Here is a 17,827-nt window from a genome sequence, read left to right as displayed (position 1 = left end):
AGTCTTCCCACTGGTACGCAGCCATTCAGCTCCCTGTGGGATTCCAGGGCAGATTCAGTGCACTGATGGTCCTTCAGAGCCTTTGCCAGCACAGAACTCAACCCTCTAAGGGCTCTTGAAAGCAGGCCCAGCAAGTTTGTGGTTGGTTACTGTTTCGCCTGTTGTAAATAGTTTTCCCAAGTTGTCCTGAAGCATCTCCCTCAGTAATCACCTGTGTAATTCTGTTCAGTAAGCGTTCCCAGGACCTGCTGTACCTTTGGGCAGTATATTGTACTTCACACACGTACATTGTGATTTTACCAGGATGGTCTTAATCTGCTAAAGGAGAGCATTCTGAACCGTACTGCAGTCATTCATAACATCTAAAACAAACAGGCAGTCTTGGCACTTTGCCCCAGAGGAGCTGAAGAGTCTATCAGAATCCCCATCCTTCCCTTCCCTGCTTTCCCTGATAATTTCACTTCTCTGCCCGATTCACAGCATTGAAGTTCAGACTGATGCCAAGAGCCAGCCTAAGCAGTTGCTGTCTTCTGACCTGTAGGGCTTTCCTAGATGGAGTAGGGGGGATGGGGTTGTGTTCCCACGACAGGTTTACCTTGGACATCAAGGAGCCAAATCACTGTCTTCGCAGCAGCCTCAGAGGAAGCAGAGGTGGTTACTGATTCCAGAGAGAGACTGTGGGAATTGGAGGGAGGCTGTGCCTATTCAGGAATAAAATGAAGGGACACAATTGTTCTCTGTCTTAGAGATTGTGGCCACCATAGAAAATCCTGGGTCGTCTGTAAGAAGAATGCAAGGTCTTCTACCCACTTTTGTGCAAATTTTATGCTTCTCAAGGCAGTCTGGGTGAGGGTTGGAACCCAGATGTAAGGAATAAGAAGTGTGTTTGGATCCTGGCTCACAGTAGCTGTAACTGTGGGTAAGTTTTCCCCCTCATCTCTGTAAGTAGAGATGATATTAATGGGACCAGTCCGACCTCGATTCTGCTCTGAAAGAAAACAAAATGTTTTTTCTGGCTTATTGCAAGATAGAAGTTCTCTGTCTCAAAAGGAGTCAAGGTAGGCAGACCAGGTTGAGCTGGGGGACTTCTCCGTGTGACCAGGGGACCTGGGCTCTCTGCCCCCACCCTCAGTATGTGGCATCCTCGCTATCCAGGCTGGCTGCTTGGCCTCCTGCTGTGATCTTTGCATTCCAGCCAGCAGGGCATAAGAAAAGGCTTGCCTCTAACTTTAAGAAAGCTTGGAAGTTCCTAGGGTTCTACTTAATCTCTGTGGCCAGTTTGATACCTCAAAAGAGGCTGGGAAATGAAATCTTTTCTTGCAGGTCGTCATGTGCTTAGCTGAGAACTGAGATTGCTTTATTCTGGAAGAAAGAACAAATGTCAGTTTCATGTCATAAAAAGTGTCATTTCATAAAACCTCAAGGGTTGTTTGGAGGATTAAGTGAGCCAGTGCATGAAAAACGCTCGCCCAAGGCCTGGTTGTGGTAAGACACTAGTGATTGGTAACTGTTACTATTGGGGTGAAGTGAAGTGAAGCTCATTTCAGCTGCATAGGGTCTTTATTAATCCCCCTCATTTCAAGTATTCTTTCTCTGAATTCATAGTATTTTATTCTCATTTTCTTTTGTTACTTCCTGTCTTTTATTAGTGTATGTCTTAAGCTGTATCAGTTAGATGCTTTCTTCGGTAAGAAAGTTTGTCTCAAGAAGATACAGGGAATTATCAGCTCACATCACTGAAGAAAGTTCAGTGGTAGGACAAAGCCCAGTTATAGTGTGTCCGGGGCAGTTTCCTTTTCTCGAATTCTCTCAGCTCTGCCCTCTCCACATGTCAGTCTTCCTCTAAGACTGCCCTCCCTTGTGGCTACGAGATGGAGGAAAGCAGCCCTCGAGGCTACAGATCCTCTTGCTCATTCATATCAAAAAGAATAACCCTTTAAACATGAGGTCCCTAGCTTTCCTCTGACTGGTCCATCCTGAACTAACCACAGTGGGCAGAGGAAACCAGCATTGAGTGGCTGGGGCCTGCCCATCTGATGTAGCAAGAGCGTGAGATTACCTCGCCTGGAGCTGGAGGGAGGTGGGTCCCATTAGGACCACATGGTTGCTCTACGTGGGGGAGGTTTTCCAAAGCAAAATCGGAGGGGCAGTGGGTCCTGGGTAGGTGACCAGTGAAAGCCAGGTATACAGGCCTACCAACGCCCAAGCATCAGGGCATCAGATTTGTTTTCTTCAGCACGTGGCACAGTGTGTCCAGCACAATGTGCTGTCAAGTGTTCGCTGCATTCAGGAATAAGTTTGATAACTCTGGCTGGCGGAGGAAACATCCTCTAGTGTAATCTGCTGGTCAGTGAATAGAATGATTGGTATCAGATCCTTTCCCTGTCTTTGGTGGCATAAAGAGGGAGGGGACAAAGAGCAGGAAGGAGATGTTAACACAGAAGCAACAAGAAAAGGGGATCTTGGCTCAGCCTGCCCTTGAATGAACAGGGAGAAGCTGGGCCCCCAGGAAAAGGGCCCCAGGAAGACCCCTGCTCTGGGCCCACCCACCCTCTCACTGCCTAGTGCTGGCGGGATTGTGTTGTTGTGAATATAATGGAGCCTTGTTCCCAAACATACCATGATTTGGATCTGCCCTTTTAGCTTCTATTTGCAGAAAATGTCTGCTGTCTCTACAGGGGAGGGAGCTTCCTGGGGTTTTCTGATCTTTCTTTCCGCTGCTCTCAAGTTGTTTCCACTGCTCTCAAGTTGTTTCCACCAGAGCTTCCACCCTGCCAGGCTTTGGGGAGGTACCTGCTCCCCGGCTGGCTGTCTCTTCCTGCTTCCTGCTGTGCTGGCCCTCTTCTGATTCTCCATTAACATCTGGGTCAGCAGGCTCTCATGGTTAGCGAGGTATGCATTTCACAGCGGGAAACACTGATTTCACTATCCAAACCAGGTTCAGCCTCCTCTGAAATACCCACCACCATTCCAACTACTTGGCAGGAAATGTGTTTTTTTACTGGAGGTACTGGGGATTGAACTCAGGACCTTTGTGCATGCTGAGATAACCAAGATGCTCACTTAGGTCACTGCCTGCCACCTAACCAGCAAGTTCAATAACCTGATTAGTCCTTGTTCTAACTGACTTTTCAGCCTTAGTTACCTCCTCTGCCTCTTCTCCCATCTCTGCCAGTACCTTCTCATTAGTCAGTGGCATGGAGGCAGATGACGTTTAAATGTCACTGTCCCCAGGACTCTGACTTCTTTCCCTGAACACTCCAGAGTTCCTGGGATGACTTCTCCACTAGGCCCTCCTGTGAGTTTTGTCTCCAACCAACTGTCCTTCCAGAGCCCTGGGCCCAAATTTCCACTTAGACATCCTGAACTGAGCTCCGTGTTGGCTCCCTGTGCCCCCTCCTCCCTGCATCCACCCAATCTCCCGAGCCAGTCCTCCCTCAGGCCCCATTTGTCCCCGAATTCCATGACTTCTGCACCATCTTGGCCTCAGATTGGGCCCTCGTGGCTCATCAGGACTCCTGCCCTCCCTCTGGCTGCATTGCTGCCTGCACCCTCCCCACACCTGAGCTCTTCCTAAGTGCTGCCAGGGTCTCAGACACACCTCTTCCTGTCCCTTCGGGACCCCATCCAGACTCCTTTCCGTTGCAGGGTCTGACCCACTCTCTTGCCTCACTCCCCATCTCCACTCCTCATCCCCACACCATAGCCTGTGCTCCAGCCTCATTGAAGGTCCTGCCTTTGGAGTTTTTTGAGCCTTTTTGCACCTCCAGGCCATTGCACTGGGAATGCTGTCCTCCCTCCCCCACTTTCTCCAGGATCCTCTGAAGTCCTAGGCAGGGGAGGCTCAACAGCTTGAAGGAAGGGTCTTCTCCAGCACTGCAGCATGGAGGGGCGATCTGATTGCAGGCCCATCTTTTGCATTGTCCTGGGGGCCTCTTAGCCCAGAGGCTGCCTCATGGACTGTTGTCTTCCCGGCACCTACCACGTTCCTAGCAGGGAGCAGCACCCCAGTGAACAGAGTGAGTGTCCCTGCTGAAGCCCGTTTTCATCTTCAGTAATTCAGCCTGGACAGTTGCAAAAGGTTGTAGCTGGTTTCCCTGCCCCCAGTTCCACCACCCCCAATCAGACTGGTCATGGCCATTGGACAGTTTGGCCACTTAAATCCCCTCCTGGGGGCACTTTCTTGCTCAAAAATCTTCAGAATGAAATTCCAGTCCCCTAGTCTGACTTAAAGCCTTTCAAAACCTGCCCCCAAACCTGCCCCACCTCCTTCCTCAACCACCAGACTCTTAGAGGCACTCACTGGCCTGTTGCCAAGTGAGTGAATGAACGAATAATACACGAATGGATGTCTTATGTGCAGTGGAGATTTTGAGAATGGAGCCCATTGCCAGGAAACACATCATCCCGAGGACAGAACCAGGTTCCGTGAGCTGGACCAGGGGCAAAGCCTCACCAAGGGGAGGGGTTTTAAGTACAAAATCAGGGCTCTCTCCTTACCTAGGTGGCTCTAGGCACATACTGTTCATGGTTCTTGGTGAGAAAGGGGTCGGGAGGGGCCAGTGAAGAGTTGTTTCACTACAAAGCTGTAAACTTGGGGTACGAAGGCTGGCTGCCTGGGGCCTCAGCATAGAGCAGCCCAGGCTCCTCCGAGGCTCTAGGGCCAGCAGCTGGACCAGGAAGGAGTGGCAGGCCTGTAGCACCAGACCGGGAGTTCCTTGAGTGATGAACACGTGTAAGACATTTGCTGGTGGGGGCTGGAGGGTCTGTTTCAGGCAGGGGAAGAGCGAGCACTCTTGATTTCTGACAGTCTGTTTCTGGCAGGAGAGGCCCGGGGAATCTTGGTGAAATGCCCCTGAAGGTGCCAGTTAGAGACGGACGCTCCCTCCCCCCATCCACCCTTCTTCCCTGTGGCCCAGGTCACAGCCGTTGTCCTTTGGACTCCTGGTTGGAAGCAGTTCCTGTCTCTCTTCTCTGGGGCACTCAGCCCCATTGTCTGTGTCCTTTCCCTACGTGGCTGTAGGCTCAGGATCTTCACAACCTCCTGAGCATAACAAAGCCCTGGGCAGAGCCAGGGGCTTAAAGATACTTCTTGATTAAATGGTAGTTCAGTGGTTTTTTAGTGACCTTAATAGTTCTACACTGTACTTCAAAGGACACAGTCAACAGAGTGGAAAGTCATCCTACAGAATGGGAGAAAATACTGCAAATTGTATATACCTGATGACGGGTTAACATCCAGACTGTATAAAGAACTCCTCCAACTCAGCAACAGCAGCAGCAACAATTTTTGTTACGAAAAAAAAAAGGGCAAATGACTTGAATAGGCAGTTCCCCATAGAGGATGTACAGATGGCCAACAAGCACATGAAAAGATGCTCAACACCGCTAATCATTAGGGAAACTCAAATCACCACCACAGTGAGAGGCCACTTCATATCAAGGAGGATGGCTACCATAACAACAAAAGCCAAATCAAACCAAACAAAACCAGAAGATAAGTACTGGTGAGAATATGGAGAAATTGGAGCCCTTGTGCACTGTTGGTGAGAATGTAAAATGGTGCAGCCATTGTGGAAAGCAATATGGCAATTCCTCAAAAATTAAGCATAGAAGTGCCATATGATCCAGCAATCCCACTTCTGGCTACATGTCCAAAAGAACTGGAAGAAGAGTCTCAAAGAGATACTCATACACCCATGTTCACAGCATTATGTACGATAGCCAAGAGGTAGAATATTCCAAGTGTCCATCGACGGGTGAATGGGTCAACAAAATGTGGTGTATACATATAATGGAGCAGCCTTTCTTAAAAAGAAAAGTCTGAACACATGCTGCCACGTGGACATTATGCTAAGTGAAATAAGCTAGTCACAAAAAGACATACTATATGATTCCTCTTATATGAGGTACCTGCAGTAGCCAAATTCCTAGATGCAGAAAATAAAACGGTGGTTGCCAGGGCCTGGGGGCAGGGGGAGGGAGTTGTTATTTAATGGGTATAGGGTTTCAGTTTTGCAAGAAAAAAGAGTTCTGGAGATTGTTTGCACAACAAGGTGAATATACTTGACACTACTGAACTGTGCACTTAAAGATCCCTACGACGGTAAATTTTATGTATATTTTAACAATTAAAAAAATTTTTTTTTAATTTCTGACCTGGCCCATTCAGATTGCTCCCTAGGCAAGTTTGTCCTAATGTAGCACCAACCCCCACCACTCTCCCAAATTAGAGATGGGGAAACAGAGGCACTGAGGACCACAGTGGTTTGCACCAGAGAGATGATTGAACAGCTTTAACTGGAGACTGACTTCCCAGGTGCTGGCTTGTCCATCTTCTAGCTGTGTGCCCTTGAGCAAGCCACTCTGCTGCTCTCTGCCTCAGCTTTCCCACCTATAAAGGCCACCTCATAGATCTGTTTATTTGTTGAATAATTAGTACAGGTAAGAGGATAACACCTGCCCAGTGCAGTGCCTGCTCCTGTTAGTACTGTTAGCAGAAGTCACATTTAGAGGAGGGAGTGTAGTGGAGCAGGGCCAAGATGCCCAAGGTTCCTGTTCCAAGTATGGCCAGAAGACACGCAGCAGGGAGGTGGGATGGATGGTGATGCTGAGGATGAAATCCATTCATCCTCATTCATTTCTTCCAGAACAAGTATGCATCCTTGTAAGTGCCTGGGGATTCTGCAGGGAGTTAGATGAGACAGGGCAGTCTTTGGGCAGAGGCCACCCAAACAAGGAGGAGCTGGGGCACCGGCTCTATCCGCTCTGTTGCTGCAGCCCCGGTATGGTGCAGCTCCAGGACCGACGCCTCTGGCCAGGGCCACACCAAGCTCCCCGGGAGGGTCTTTGTCAGATCTGGTATTGGGGGCTGGGCCAGGAGGGGCAGGGCTGTGCACGGCCCTCCCGTGGCTCTCACGATGGGCCACCAGGGATGCAGAAACCTCGGGGTGCTTTTTATACAGGCAAAGGCTGGGCAAGGGGAGGGACGGCAGTGCTGTACCCATCCTCATGCATCCTAAGGAGCCTTCAGCCCACACACTGGGCGACTGTGGGCCTGGCGAGCTTGTGGCTTGGGTGCCCTTCCCACCTCCTTCCACCGCGGCATGCTTGGAGAGCCAGTGGTTCATTCCTGGGCCCCCACATTTGGGTACCCAACCTGACACGCATGTGGGTCCTCACCTAAGCCCCCAGCTCAGAGGGTTCCACACAACTTCCCCCTCTCCTCAACTGGGTTCCACCCCTGCACTTTTCCTGAGCTTCCAGTGCCTGGTCCCTTTTTACTCCATCCGTGAAGCGGGCCCGCACCTGCCCGCCCGCTCCCAAGCTCGCACTCGCCGCGCACTACCCGCACATGAGTTGGGCCCCGTGCTTGAGACAATGGTGCCCCGGGACAGAACCGCTCTGCCCCCAGCACCCTAGAGGCAAGCCGGAGGGGAGCAAAGGAGATGCTTTTGCCGGGGTCCCACGCTAGATATCCGGGCCCGACGGTGCGTACCTGCCGAGAACTTATTAAGCAACCTCATAGATCCCGAATTCTCCCTCTTCCACCTTTTGCTCAGCAGCATTCCCAGAAGCGCCGGGCACACGCCCTACTAAGGACTGGCAACACGGAGAGTGTCCTTGCAAACTCCTCATCCCCCACACTAGGGTCCCTCCACGGAAAATGAGGGTCTCGGGCGCTGCGCTGGGCTCGGGCTAGGGAGAGTCCAGCGTGGGGGGAACGCTAGGTTCCAGGATGCCCAGCAGGAAAAAGGGATTCGTTACTTCTTCCACAAGCTTCTCCCTGAGACAGAAGATAACTGAGAACTTGGTGTTCCGAGTGTCTGGGGGCATCTCAGTGGACTGCGTGGGAAAGCAATTAAGAGACAACCACCACGCGCACCCCTCCCCACACCCCTAGGTGGGAGAAGGGTAGGAAAAAGTGCAATTCCGCCAGTCAGCGCTCCCGGGGCAAGCCGGGCCCGCCGGGAAAGGCGCCGCCCCTCGTCGGGGACCCGGAGACACAGGCAGGCGGGGAGGCGCGGCCGGGGCGCGGCGGGGGCGGAGCCGCGGCGGGCGGGCCTCGGCGTTTCCCCCGCGAGACCTGCCTGGACGGCGCCGCGGGCGGGCCTGGGTCATGGCCGGCGGGGCCGCGCAGCCAGGGGCCGAGCTGCTGGCCTTCGCGGGGTTCCTGGACTCGAGCCCGCAGCCTCTCGCCTACGGGTACGGCCGACGGAGCCTGAGAGAGCTGCGGGCGCGCGAATTCAGCCGCCTGGCAGGTGAGACCGGCGGGGGCATCTGAGCGGACCTGGCCGGGCGGCTGTCGGGGCGCACGGTTTCTAGAACCGACGTGAAAGGAGCTTTTGCACCAGGTGGGAGCGGCGTCACCTCACTGGGGATGTATTTTGAATCGAAAGACCTGCGGGGAATGTGTCCACGGGCCACCTTGGTGGACGCGGCACCCCGAGGTCCCACCTGCAGCCCCTGCGGCCCCAAGACTTCTTGCTCCTTAGACTTCCCAGTGGTGGAGGACCAGCCTGGTCCTTTTCCACCAGTTCCGCCCTCCGCGAATAGAGCCTGAGATTCTCCTTGCCTTCGTTTGCCACGAGACTCCCGACTCTAAAGGTCCAACTGTAGCCGGGGTTGCAAAATGCAGGAATGCCCGGCGGCCTTGACTGCTCGGGTGCTCGCCCGGGGACAGGAGCTTTGCAAGGAGGCCAGCGAGCGGGATTGGGACCGCGACTTGCGGGCGCGCGGGGTGGGGAGCGAGGGACTGCGGCCACTGGGCCGGGACCTCCCAAGGCTGCGCTCCAGACTGCTCTGGGATCGCTCCCAGCAGCTTTTATTTTCGAAGTCTGCTTTTTCTCACTCGTGCGGTCGGACTTCCAAGACTATGTTGAATAGGAGTGGTGATAGTGGGCAGCCTTGTCTTGTCCCAGATTTTAGTGGGAAGCTTTTGAGTTTTTCACCGTTGAGTACTACGCTGGCTGTAGGTTTGTCATATATAGCTTTTATTATGTTGAGATATGTTCCCTCTATCGCTCGTGCAGTCGGAACAACGCCTCAGAACTCCTGCTCGCTGGGGGACCTGAAGAATTAGCAAACCGTATACTTTGAACTCTAAGTACAGGGCGAATCTGTAAATTGGAATTGGTGAGGACCGGGATCACATCGTGCCTTCGAGTTCCGCAAGGCGGAACAGGCAGGTTCAACTGGAAATCAAGTTCGAGGTGGCCCGTGGTCCTCCCAACCCGTGGCTGCGGGGCGGGAGGGTGGCCCCTCATGGGATCGGGTTGAGACTTACCCTTTTGCCAGGGATCTACTGTGAGGGGCTTCGTCAAGCCTTAGAGCGGCGTGCTGGTTGAACTGAGCGGGGCCCGGGGTAAATGGGCAGCTCGTGCGCCAGGCACTGAGATTTGAGGTGTGTTTATTCCGTCGTGGTGAACAGCTGGTGCTGATTGCCTGCTTGTGGCAGAACAGCAACCATGATTTGCCTTTGGGGAATCAGGTAGCTGATTTCATCTCTTTGGGTCATTTCCTCATGTTTTGGAATGTTACTGTTTTTTCCCTTTGGGGGCTTAAAGAGCTGTGGCCTCCTCCTTCAGTGCCCCCCCCCTTTCAGTGTCCCCTGTCTGTACTTAAGTAAGGAAGCTCAGGGAGGAGGCAGGAGCCCTTCTGGCGGCCTCTTTTTACTCCCTCCTTGTCTTTCAGAGCAACCCATTCACCTGCTGGAGACAGCGACTCCTTCTTCTGCTCCCACATCCTTTCTCTTTCTTTCCCTGTCTCTCCCCATCTCTCCCTCTCTCTCTAAAACTTTTTACTTATGGAAATTTCCTACCCACAGAAATAGAGACACTGATAGAATGAGCACCTACAGGTGCAGAGGCATGAGAAAGCTGCCCATTCTTTTGAAGCTAATCCCCGGGGCTTTTATTGTTCAGTAGGTAATTATTTCAGTATCACGCCTCCTTAATCCACTAGTCCCTTCCAGCTCTGATCCGTCACACCCTTCATCCTTCACACCCTTCATCCCTCAACCCTGGGAAAGTTCTAGATCCCTCTTTGTTTCATTCTTGTCTCTCGGAGAACTGTGCCCTTTCTATCAAATGTAGAATTTAGATGTGATAGCCAGGATCCCAGGCTGGCTTTCAGTGCCTGTTTAACATCTACTGAATTTGTGGTAGTGTTTTTGTGCATTGACTGTGTGTGTGTGTGTGTGTGTATTTATGTATGTATGTATGTATGTATGTATGTATGTATGTATGTATGTATGTATGTATGTATGTATTATCTATCTATCTATCTATCTATCTATCTATCTAACTATCTGGTACAATTTCCCAGCATTTTGTCTACATTATGGCTGAAGTAGACTTTTGTGGACTAAACTTACCCTTCCCACCACAGGAAGTCTTAGAACACATCCCCCTTTTTTTTCACATAGAAACAGATGAACCAGAGAGAGGGCAGGGAAAAACAACTAAACCAAACCAAAATAACAGAAGCTTCACCTCTATTTCCTTCTCCTGACCCCACCCCCCTCCACTCCATAGTTTTCCTGCCGATTTGAGAATTTGGTTAAGTGGTACTCTGGATAATTAAGTGCTTAACCTGTAAGTGCTGAAAAATCTTGCCTAACCAACTTGTTTTGGTGGAGGGAGACTATTGATTACACAGATGTGGTTCAAGTGGGTCTTGAAGCCTCACGGTGCTGATTGATGGCCACTCACTCACGTGGAACCAAGAACTGAAGATGTGTGAATCAGAAGAGACCCTGGAATTTCCTTTCTTGAAGACCTAATGCCAGTTGGTTTTGGGGTCATTTGCTTACTTCTTCTAATAATAGCTAAGCCTTATGGAGTGTTTACTGTGCACCAGGCACTGGACTGGGCACTGTCATATACCAGCTCATTTAGCCCTTATCCCGCTTGCAGAGCAGTGAAACGGGATTCAGCCCAGGTTGGTTGACTTGGGTTCTGCACTGTTAACCACTATGCTGGCTGACCTTCTAATAAGATCAGGTCTCTAGCTGACCTAACATGGCTGCCTTGTTTTACAAAGTTAACTACTGGATCAAAGGTCAAAGCAGCCTTCTCCGAAATGGCTTCCTGCAGAGGACTGTGGGCGAGGTGCCTGGTGCTCCCCAGCAGCAGGTTTCACATGGGCACTGTGGCTCCCCAGGAGCACGTCCCTGATGCGTGGGTGTACAAAAGCCTTTCTTTTGACGTGGTTCCTTTGTATTTCAGAATCTTCAGTAAATGAGAACATTATTTTAAAACTAATTTTTTTGGACTAGGTGATACATTTACCTGGTACCAAATTCAAAAGGCGCCAAAGGAGGACGAAAAATGGCCGAGGAGCCCCTCTCTCACTCCAAGCTGCAGCCGTGGTGGCCACCCCAGTGTCAGCTGCTGCCTTTCGTGTCTTGTGTGCCTTCCTAGTGGTTGTCTATATTTATATGTGTGTGTATGTGGGCTTTTTTTAAAACAAAATTAAGCCACAATATTTCTTTTATTTAATTTTTTGAGGGGTAGGTAAATTTATTTATTTATTTATTTATTTATGTGGTGGTACTGAGGATTGAACCCAGGACCTCATGCATGCTAAGTGTGCACTCTACCACTGAGCTATACCCTCCCCCGCCTTTAATTTTATTTTGTTATTGAAATGTAGTTGATTTACAGTGTTACTTTCAGGTGTACAGCAAAGTGATTCAGTTATACATATACATACAAATAGATATATATTTTTCAGATTCTTTTCCATTATATCTTATTATAAGAAATTGCATATAATTCCCTGTGCTGTACAGTAGATCCTTGTTGGAGCCATAACATTTCTTATCACCTGGAATAGTTTATATTTATTTTATTTTTGTCACTATCATACCAGCTTCTATTTTGTCTGCTATTATGTCCCCAACACTTAGAACAGTGCCTGGAACATAGTAAGTGCTCAATAAATATTTCTTGAATATAAAAACACTCAAAACGTAGGAATAAAGAGAAATTTAATTAACCTGATAAAGGCCATCTACAAAAAGCCACAGCTAACATCCTACTTAATGGGGAAAGAATGAAAATGTTACTGTTAAGATCGGGACCAAGCCAAGGATGTCTGTCCTCACCACTTCTATTCAATGTTGTGCTAGAGGTTCTAGCCAGTACAACTGTGCAAGAAAATAAAACAAAAGGCATCCAGATTAGAAAAGAAGAAGAAAAACATCTCTACTTGCTGAGAGCATGATCTTATATATAGATCTTATATATAGAAAAATCTATGCACAAAACTATTAGAGCTAAAAAATGAGTTTGGTGGGAGGGAAATAGCTCAGCGGTAGAGCTGCATGCTTAGCATGCATGAGGTCCTGGGTTAAATCCCCAGTACCTCCATTAAAAAAGAAAAAAGAAAAAAGAAAAAAGAAAAAAGAAAAAAACAAGTTCAGCAAAATTGTAGGATAGAAGATCAGTATACAAACATCAATTCGATTTCTATACAGTATCAATGAACACTATGAAAGTGAAATAAAGGAAATAAATCCCAAAGCATCAAGAATAAGATACACAGGAATAAATTTATCAAAAGATGTGCAAGACTTATACACTGAAAACTACAAAACATCACTGAAAGAAATAAAAGAAGACCTAAATAAATGGAAAGACATCCTGTATTCATGGATTGGAAGACTTAATATACGTTAAGATGGCAATACTTCCCAAACTGACCTATAGAGTCAATGCAATTCCTATCAAAATCCCAGGTACTTTTTTGACAAGTTAATTCTAAAATTCATATAGAAATGCAAGGAACCTAGAATACCCAAAGCAACCTTGAAAAATAATGAAGTTGAAGGACTCAACACTTCCCATAAAAGTAAGATTTACATAAAGTTACAGTAATCAAGACCATTTGTTATTGGCAGAAGGAGTAGAATTGTAAGTCCAGAAATAAACCCAATACTTCTATAGTCAATTTATTTTCAACAGATTGCCAAGACTACTCAATAAGAAATAGTCTCTTAAATGGTGTATCCACACACAAAAGACTGACATTCGACCCCTACCTCAACAATGTATTCAAAAATTAACTCAGAATGAGTCAAAGACATAAACATAAGAGCTAAAAGTATAAAAGTCTTAGAAGAAAGCATACATAAAAATTGTCAGGACATTGGATTAGGCAGTGGTTTCTTATGACACCAAAAATACAAGCAACAATAAAACAAAAATAGACAAATGAGACTTTATCAAAATTTAAAAAAATTATTTTTCAATGGATAACCAGCCAAACAGGAGAAAACTTATGTCCACACAAAAACAAGTACACAAATACTCATAGCAGTATTACTTATAATAGGCAAAAATGGAAACAACCCAAATATTCATCAGCAGATGACTAGATAAATGAAATGTGGCACATCCGTATAATGGAATATTATTCAGTCATAAAAAAGAATGGAGTTCTGATACATGCTACAAAATGGATGCACCTTGGAATTATTATGGTAAGTGAAAGAAAGCAGACACAAAAGACCACATATCATATGATTCCCTTTATATGCAATATCCAGAATAGGCAAATCTATAGAGACAGAAAGTAGATTAGTGATTGCCAGGGTCTAGGGCTAGGTGGACTGGGGAAGTGAGTGGCAATGGGAATGGAGTCTCTTTTGGGGAATAATGAAATGTTCTAAAATTAGATACTGGTAATGGTTGCACAACTTTGTGAATATACTAAAACCACAAAATTGTACATTCTAAAAGGGTGAAGTTTATGATAATGTGAATTAATCTCAATAAAGATGTTATAAAACAAATGAAAAGGCCATCCTGCACAAAACAAAACAAAAATATTTGTTAAGTGCATGCATGAAAGAACAAATGAATCTATTCACATTGTATGTCTGTGAGATGTATCTCAGAGTTTGTTCCATGTTAGTACTTACAAAGTACTAGATGGGTGTACACAAATTCTTTGTTCTGAATACATATGGATGGATATTTAAGACATTTCCAAACTTTTGCTGTTGCAGACAATGATGCACTGAATAGCTTGTTTGACAGGCCATTTCACAATATATAGGATAGATTCCTAGGAGATGAATTTCTAGGTCAAAGAATTTGCATTTTAAAGCATGCGCTATTGCTAAACTGTTGTCCATAAAGAAGTTGTACCAGTTTACCCTCCTACCAGTGGGCCTGTGTCCCCATGCCCTCACCTGCACGGTGAGTTACCCAACCTTTTGATCTGGGGCAATCAGACTGATAAGGCTTGGTAGCACACTGTCATCTAAATTTGCCTTTCTCTGTTTATGAGACTGGAAAGATTGTTTTCATTCCTAGTAATCTCCGAAGCTGCCAAAGCTGTGCTAGGATCGAAGACTGTGGAACTCACTATGGGAAAGTAGAATCAGGGCTGGACAGTCAGGGAGGCTTCACAGAAACTCCAAAATAGGGTGTGAGTCATAATATGAAATAGCTTTGCTGTCATTAATCATGAGCGTCTGTTGGGCCCCTCCTGTGTGTGGGCTGCTTTTCCTGGTTCCGAAGATTAATCAGGAAGGCTCTCGGGGATCGAAAGGTCATTAACAGTTGGAAGTGCAGTCCTTCATGGCTTATGCCTACACTTGGATGAAGAGGTGCGTAGCAAGAGGCTGCAAGAAATTGGTGGCCTGGTATTATGTCTAAACGCAACAAATGGACGCTGGTCCGGCTCACACAAACCAGATCTAGGTAAAATGAGTGGAATAGCGCTGAAAAATAACCACAGCTTTCTTTTGCGTTTTCTTTTAGGAACTGTCTACCTTGACCATGCAGGAGCCACGTTATTCCCCCAGAGCCAGCTTACAAACTTCACTAAAGATCTCATGGAAAATGTTTATGGTAACGAAAAACACTAACTGATTTTTGCATTGGACATTAGCCAACTACCTTCAGCTGATACTTCTATGCTTAATAAATGTCAGGTTAAGACAGGGATTGTGCTGAACACACAAAGTTAAGTGAGCCCCAGGAGAGAGGGGGTCAGGCAAGGACCCGGAGTGACTCCCTGTAGCACATATGCTGCTGGGATGGGAGGAACCGTTCAGGGACACGCAGGTTACTTCCAGAAGAAGGGGTCAGTGTCAGGAAGGGCACAGGGGTACGAAGGTGCTGTGTTTGGTGGTGCAGTGGCCCTCTGGGGCTGGCATCGTGCAGAGGGTGGGGCGGCAGGAGGAACATTCACTCACTCATTCATTCACTCTCTCTCTGTTTGTTTATTTATTTATTTATTTATAAATTGAGGTATAGTCAGTTACAATGTGTCGACTTCTGGTGCATAGCATAATGTTTCAATCATACATATATATACATATATTCGTTTTCATATTCTTTTTCGTTGTAGGTTACTACAAGATATTGAATATAGTTCCCTGTGCTGTACAGAAGAAATTTGTTTTTTTATCTACTTTATATATGGTAGTTAATCTCTGCAAATCTTGAACTCCCAGTTTATCCCTTCTGGCCCTCTTTCCCCCTGTAACCATAAGTTTGTTTACTATGTCTGTGAGTCTGTTTCTGTGTTGTAGATGCGTTCATTAGTGTCTTCTTTTTTCTTTTCTTTTCTTTTTTAGATTCCACACATATGGTATTTTTCTTTCTCTTTCTGGTTTACTTCACTTAGAATGATGATCTCCAGATCCATCCATGTTGCTGCAAATGGCATTACTTTATTCTTTTTTATGGCTGAGTAGTATTCCATTGTATAAATATACCACAACTTTATCCAGTCCTTTGTCAATGGACATTTAGGTTGCTTCCATGTCTTGGCTATTGAATATAGTGCTGCAGTGAACATTGGGGTGCAGGTATCTATTTATTTATTTTTATTTATTTATTTTTTTTGTCTTTTTTTGGACAGGGGAGGTAATTAGGTTTAAATGGAGGTACTGGGTATTGAACCCAGGACCTTGTGCATGCTAAGCACACAGTCTACCACTGAGCTATATTCTCCCCGCCCTGCTGAGTCCATATATTTTTATTAAGTCACTCTGGTGTCAGGAGCATGGCACTGGAATGGGAACAAAGTAAAACATAGTCCCTGCCTTCATGGATTATGGTCTAGTCAAGACAAGACCTTAATCAAGTGATCTCCAAATAAATGTTTAAAAAAAGTAAAGTAGGGTAAGATGTAAAAGTAAAATGTAAAAAAAGTAAATTATCATCTGAGCAAAAGTCTGTGACCAAAAGGCCCTGGGCACCGTGGGGATCTGTATCAAAAGAGGATTGGTGATTGGCAGTGTGAGTGTCAGGGAAACTTCTTCAGCAAGGGTTTGGATGCTGGAGGATGAGCAGGAATTCACTTGGGAAAAAGGAGGAGAGGGCATTTTGGGCAGATGGAACAGCATGAGCCAACACCCTGCAGTGGTTCCAGGGAGCAGCCCAGGAACACAGGGAGGGGAGAAGAGCAGTGGAGATATGGATGGAGAGCCAGGTAGGGGCATTGGAGATGCTCCGGAGACTTTGATCTTTATTCTAGCAACAATGGGCAGTCACCGAGGGCATCAGTCAGCATAGTGTGATCAGGAGATAACCTTCGAAAGAGAGTTTGGAATAATAGTAGCAGCAGCTGTAGCCGTGCTAATGAGACTAGCGATACCTAACATGTCCTGGGCCCTCCTGCACTTTAGGTGCTGCTCCAGGTGCTTTACCTGTATCCTCTCCATCCTGGTGACAAGCTAAGATACAGCTTCTGTCATCTCATAAGCTATGGTACAGGTTCTGTTATCACTCATGCTTTATGGGTCCCAGAAAGGGTACGTGACTAACCAGACGTCACACAGTCAGGAAGCGCTGGAGTTGGGGAGCCAGTAGGGGGCAGTCTCCAGGCAGTGTGGCTCCAGAGCACAATCCCTTAGCCCCCACCAGACTGCTTTGCTTCACGATGGTCCTGCAATGCCACACTAAGTTTCCTGTAGCCAGCAGAGATTTAAATCTGGGGCACAGTCTCCAAGGGGAGACTTTATCTTGATTTTAATCCATGATTTGCAGAGACCTGCCATTCTCCTTTAACCTGTAAGAGTCCTAACCGTGGGAAAGGTGCTGGCCTGAGAGGTGACGGAATCGAGACTGCAGGTGGTCCTAACGATGCGGGACTAAAAGCCAAGGTGATGAAAGGCTGTGGGGATAAGTATCCAATCCCACAGGTTACTAGCTTCAACGGGAAAGAAAGGTTGGTAGCTTCGATGGCCAGATCTCCAGTGTGACCCCTAAGGTATGGTGCGAGAAAAACAAACAAACAAAAAACTCTAAAATAGAAAAGCCCAAGGCTGCCTTAAATGTGCACGTGTGGTCCTGCACCTGATTGGACCCTGCAGGCCAGGCCCTTGGGAAGCTCTATATACACGCCTGGGTGTGTATTTTGAGGGAGATAATGATGCTCTGGGACACACACAGGGGGGACACCAGGAGGGGAGAAACACTCAAAATTGACAAAGGGTGAAATTGGGTGAGTCTTTGGCCTTGAGAATGGGGGCCTAGGGGGAGACATGATGGCCCCCCGCACGTGTTTTGAGGAGGCAGGAGTGGTGCCAGTAGCAGGGGTGGGAACGCAGGCAACAGATGCGGACTTAAACCAAGTGACGTTCATGGCTGGGTCTCATGGGTAGGGGAAAGGGCAGCCTCCTGAGGTTGTGTGCTTGGCCCCCGGCAGTCAGTGAACAGGGCTGGACGGGCCACCTAGTGGGAAACTTGTAGGAAAGATTCTTGCAATGGCCTGGCTGCCTCCGAGCTGATTTCCATCTCCAAAATGCACCTCCCAGATTCCCTCTTGTGAGGGAGCGCTTTTACTTTAACAGCTTTATGAA

The 17,827-nt window shown here is 47.5% G+C and overlaps 1 protein-coding gene and 1 long non-coding RNA gene across 7 annotated transcripts in view; both read left to right on the top strand.

Moving 5' to 3' along the window:
- The first annotated feature begins 750 nt into the window (after positions 1 to 750).
- LOC140688941 (uncharacterized) lies at positions 751 to 1,438 on the top strand. Its single transcript, XR_012063764.1, has 2 exons — positions 751 to 919; positions 1,324 to 1,438. It is a non-coding gene; the product is annotated as an uncharacterized lncRNA (long non-coding RNA).
- Positions 1,439 to 6,598: 5,160 nt separating this feature from the next.
- Positions 6,599 to 17,827, top strand: part of MOCOS (molybdenum cofactor sulfurase) — a 50,583-nt gene continuing 39,354 nt past the window's right edge. For 4 of the 6 annotated variants that reach the window (XR_012063831.1, XR_012063830.1, XM_072949000.1 and 1 more), the window contains exons 1-2: positions 8,083 to 8,261; positions 14,775 to 14,864. Coding sequence is in view for 4 of the 6 variants with exons in the window: in XM_072949000.1 (XP_072805101.1) it covers positions 8,120 to 8,261; positions 14,775 to 14,864 (232 nt within the window). In the remaining 2 variants the exon portion in view is untranslated. Of the gene's footprint in view, positions 6,668 to 8,082; positions 8,355 to 14,774; positions 14,865 to 17,827 lie in introns of those variants that run through there. The other 2 variants (XM_072949002.1, XM_072949001.1) reach the window with 2 other exon arrangements.

Source organism: Vicugna pacos, chromosome 24, assembly GCF_048564905.1.
Source record: "Vicugna pacos chromosome 24, VicPac4, whole genome shotgun sequence".
NCBI classification, from domain to species: domain Eukaryota; kingdom Metazoa; phylum Chordata; class Mammalia; order Artiodactyla; family Camelidae; genus Vicugna; species Vicugna pacos.
Note: the sequence above shows the minus strand (reverse complement) of the source record. Positions and strands in the feature narration are given on the sequence as shown.